Raw genomic sequence first — 3,575 nt, forward strand, 5'->3', positions numbered from 1 at the left:
ACACACACACACACACACACACACACACACACACACACACACACACACTGCCCAGAGAGAAAAACAGCATCAATGCTTTCCAGTTCCACCTTCTAAACTTGGGATAAAATATTTTTAGCATGTGGGCACATATGCTTCTTTCTATTACTTAGCCAAATATTACTGAGCATCAGCTATACTGTGTATGGGCTATGGATGGGAGGTACAAAGGAAACAAGCATTTATTAAGTGCCTACTCTGTTCCAAGCCTCGTGCTGAGAGTTTTACAAACAGTATCTCATTTGATCCTTACGATAACACTGGAAGGGAGATGATATAATGATCCTCATTTTACAGTTGAGGAAACTGAGGGAGACAGCAGTTAAGTGACTTACCCAGGGTCACACAGCTAGTGAATGTCTGAGGCCACATTTGAGCTCAGGATTTCCTGACTCTAAGCTCAGAGTCTATTTACTGTGCCAGCTAGCAGAGTACTAGACATAGTCCTTGTTTCTGTGGATTTCTAATCTACGTGTATAAATTTTGCTAACAACGGAAGACAGTCTGTGATCAGTGCCATGGGAATGGTGTGTAAAATTGGTGAGGAGCCTGTAGCTGGAGTGGGTCATGAAAGCCTTCACTGAGAAAATGCAACTGGAGCTATCTTAAAGAATAGATATTCAGTAAACAGGAAAGAGAAATCATAAGGGACTTTTTAAAGTTGAACTGTTTACATTCCTACATGGAAAGATGATATTTGTAACTCATGAGACCTTTGTCAGTATTAGAGTAGTTGGAGGGAAAAAAGATTATATGGATAGATAGATAGATAGATAGATAGATAGATAGATAGATAGATAGATAGATAGATAGATAGAAGGCACAGGGTGAGTTGAAGATGAAGGGGTGATATCTAAAAAATAAAATTAAGGGGTGAGAGAGGATTATACTGGGAGAAGGAGAAAGGGAGAAGTAGAATGGGGTAAATTATCTCAGAACAGACAAGAAAAAACTTTTACAGTGGAGGGGAAGTGAGGGGAGGTGAGAGAGAATGAGTGAATCTTATTCTCATCAGATTTGGCTTAAGGAGAGAATAACATACACACTCAACTGGGTATGGAAATCTATCCTACCCTACAGGAAAATAGGTGGGAAGGGGATAAGAGAGCAGGGGGATGATAGAAGGGAGGGCAGATTAAAGGAGGGGGTAATAACCTGTATTGAGTTGCTTGCCTTCTCAATGAGGATGGGTGGGGAGGGAGGAAGGGAGAAAATTTGGAACCCAAAGTTTTAAGAACAAATGTTAAAAATTGTTTTCACATGCAACTGGGAAATAAGATATATATAGGCAGTGAGTATAAAAATCTATCCTGCCCTACAGGAAAATAGAAGGGGATAAGAGAAGGGGGTGGTGATAGAAGGGAGGGCAGATTAGGGAAAGGGGTATTCAGAATACACACCATCATGGGGTGGGGGGAGGGTCGAGATGGGGAGAAAATTTGGAACTCAAAATCTTGTGGAAGTGAATGTTGAAAACTAAAAATTAATTAATAAATGTTTAATATTAAAAAAAAGAATAGATATTATTCAATGAAAGATTATGTTCCAACAACACACCAAATAGACTGTTGGGTCGTGGCTCCATCACCACCCTTCAAAAGAGGCTTTCACTAAATGGATAAACTCCAGAAGGAAGCACAGGCAAGCAGAACAGTTTTGAAAGTAACATGTAAAATTGATACATACTTTTTTAAAAGAAGCAAACAGTAGGAAATGAAGATTCACCTATAGAAGTTTCATATAGAATATATGAATTTCATATAGAATTCTTTTTGTGTGTTCTGCTGTATGAATAGAAATATCCTTTTTTGATGTTAAGATTAAAGTAAATTAAAATAAAATAAATATAAATAAAGTTTAAAAGTTAAAAAAATTAATGGATAAACTCACTGGCCTTAGCCAATAGGACTGGCTTGAAAACATGATCCCAAGAGGCAGAGAAGAGAACTGAAAAGGAGCTTAAAATTAGCTCATACATTGGTTTAAGCCCTAGCTCTTCCATTAACCTACCATGTGACCCTAGACAAATAATTTTCTCGAGGCCTCAATCTCCTTATCTGTAAAATGGTAGGGTCAGTCTTTAAAGTCACTCCTAGCTTTATTAGTCTGAGAGTCTACAAATTTCCTTTTCTGATATATTTCACATTACAGCCGGTATTTCAAGATACTGAATGCTGTTCCTATCCCTATCTGTCTCTCTTTCAAAGTATTCATTTCCAATGTCTGACTGCTCCTTTCATAGGTAAAGAAAGCTACTGATGCATACCATTTGGGAGTTTCTCTTGGGCACCGGAAAAACATGCTCAACTTCTGGCGCAAAATTCGAGGTGATCTGATTGGGCTAGAAAGTGGAAAGGAGTCCTTTTATGATACCTTCTCTACTTACACATGGTCCTGGAATGTTTGCCAAGAGTTACTTTCAAGTAAAGACTTAAAGTTGTATAATGCCCGAACAAATAGATATTCCCATACAAGAGCCCTCTTCTCTTCCTTCCCTCACATCACAGAATCTGACATAGAATTAGGAAGGAAAAGAAAAAGGAAGAGAAATCTGAGAGGACAAACACAGTGAAGGTGCTATGTTTTCTAAAAACAACACACTGTAAGCTACTTTTTCATAGTTATGAGTGTTATGGTTTTGTCTAATACATTCTTATCAGCTGGAAATGAATGACATCTTTTGAATTCTGCCCAATAAAAAAATAAGTATAAACAGAAAAATGTCTTTCCTTTCCTGAAAGAATTACTGTTAAGTAATTAGATAGCCATTTCAGTCTTCCAGAACTCTTTTTAGGCTATGGAGCATCATGTAGCATGCTCCCATGAAGCAGATCTCCATCTCTTACTTTCATCAAGTGCCTTCCTATTTCCAATCCTTTGCCAAAGCTATCAGTTTGTCCATACACACCACGGATAACCCACTAGACCTGTCTTCTCTCTTCCTCTTTGACTTCCAATTGTCTTTCAATTACAATAAGACTTAATTCAAGGCTGCCAGCATCAGCCACTGAGAGCATCAAAAAGAGAAATCACTCAGACTTGAGAACAAAAAGAAAGAAAAAAGGATCCAAGACACAAATAAATTTTGCTTTATTGAGATGGAAGAAAATTCATTGTCCAATGAAAGCATGGCTTCTTTGTTCCATCTGTGAGTTGAAATGGCACAGATTATGACTGATGAACATAACAGTATTGCTGGACCTATAACAAGGAAAATGAATCCATCATGAGTTATGAAAATAAGGGTGTGCTAGAGCCAACTCATAAGGGCTCAGGAGAGCTGAATTTTCAGTGTGAGCATTTATACCTCAGAAATAGGCAAATGCTACAAATCGGGCTTGACTTAATGTTTTGTTCACTGACCATAGTGAAGAAAGTGATGGAGAAAATGTTAACAGATTAAACATGTGAATACAGGGTGGGAGTAGGAGGTGGGGGGAGGGAGTGTCATTAAATATTTACCATCATACCCTTGCCTCAAAATTTCTGAAAGTGACCAGAAGACCCTTTTGGAATCACCATTGATATGTCCATCT

The 3,575-nt window shown here is 38.0% G+C and overlaps 1 protein-coding gene across 1 annotated transcript in view; it reads left to right on the plus strand.

The window, feature by feature from the left end:
* EFCAB3 (EF-hand calcium binding domain 3) overlaps nt 1–2,749 on the plus strand; it is a 143,737-nt gene extending 140,988 nt beyond the window's left edge. Inside the window, exon 40 of the mRNA XM_027872970.1 lies at nt 2,282–2,749. Coding sequence (XP_027728771.1) covers nt 2,282–2,611 — 330 coding nt within the window. The 3' untranslated portion in view covers nt 2,612–2,749. The remainder of the gene's footprint in view (nt 1–2,281) is intronic.
* Nucleotides 2,750–3,575: the final 826 nt, after the last annotated feature.

The sequence above is a fragment of the Vombatus ursinus genome, unplaced genomic scaffold (genome assembly GCF_900497805.2).
Source record: "Vombatus ursinus unplaced genomic scaffold, bare-nosed wombat genome assembly UNPS02014801.1, whole genome shotgun sequence".
Taxonomy (NCBI): domain Eukaryota; kingdom Metazoa; phylum Chordata; class Mammalia; order Diprotodontia; family Vombatidae; genus Vombatus; species Vombatus ursinus.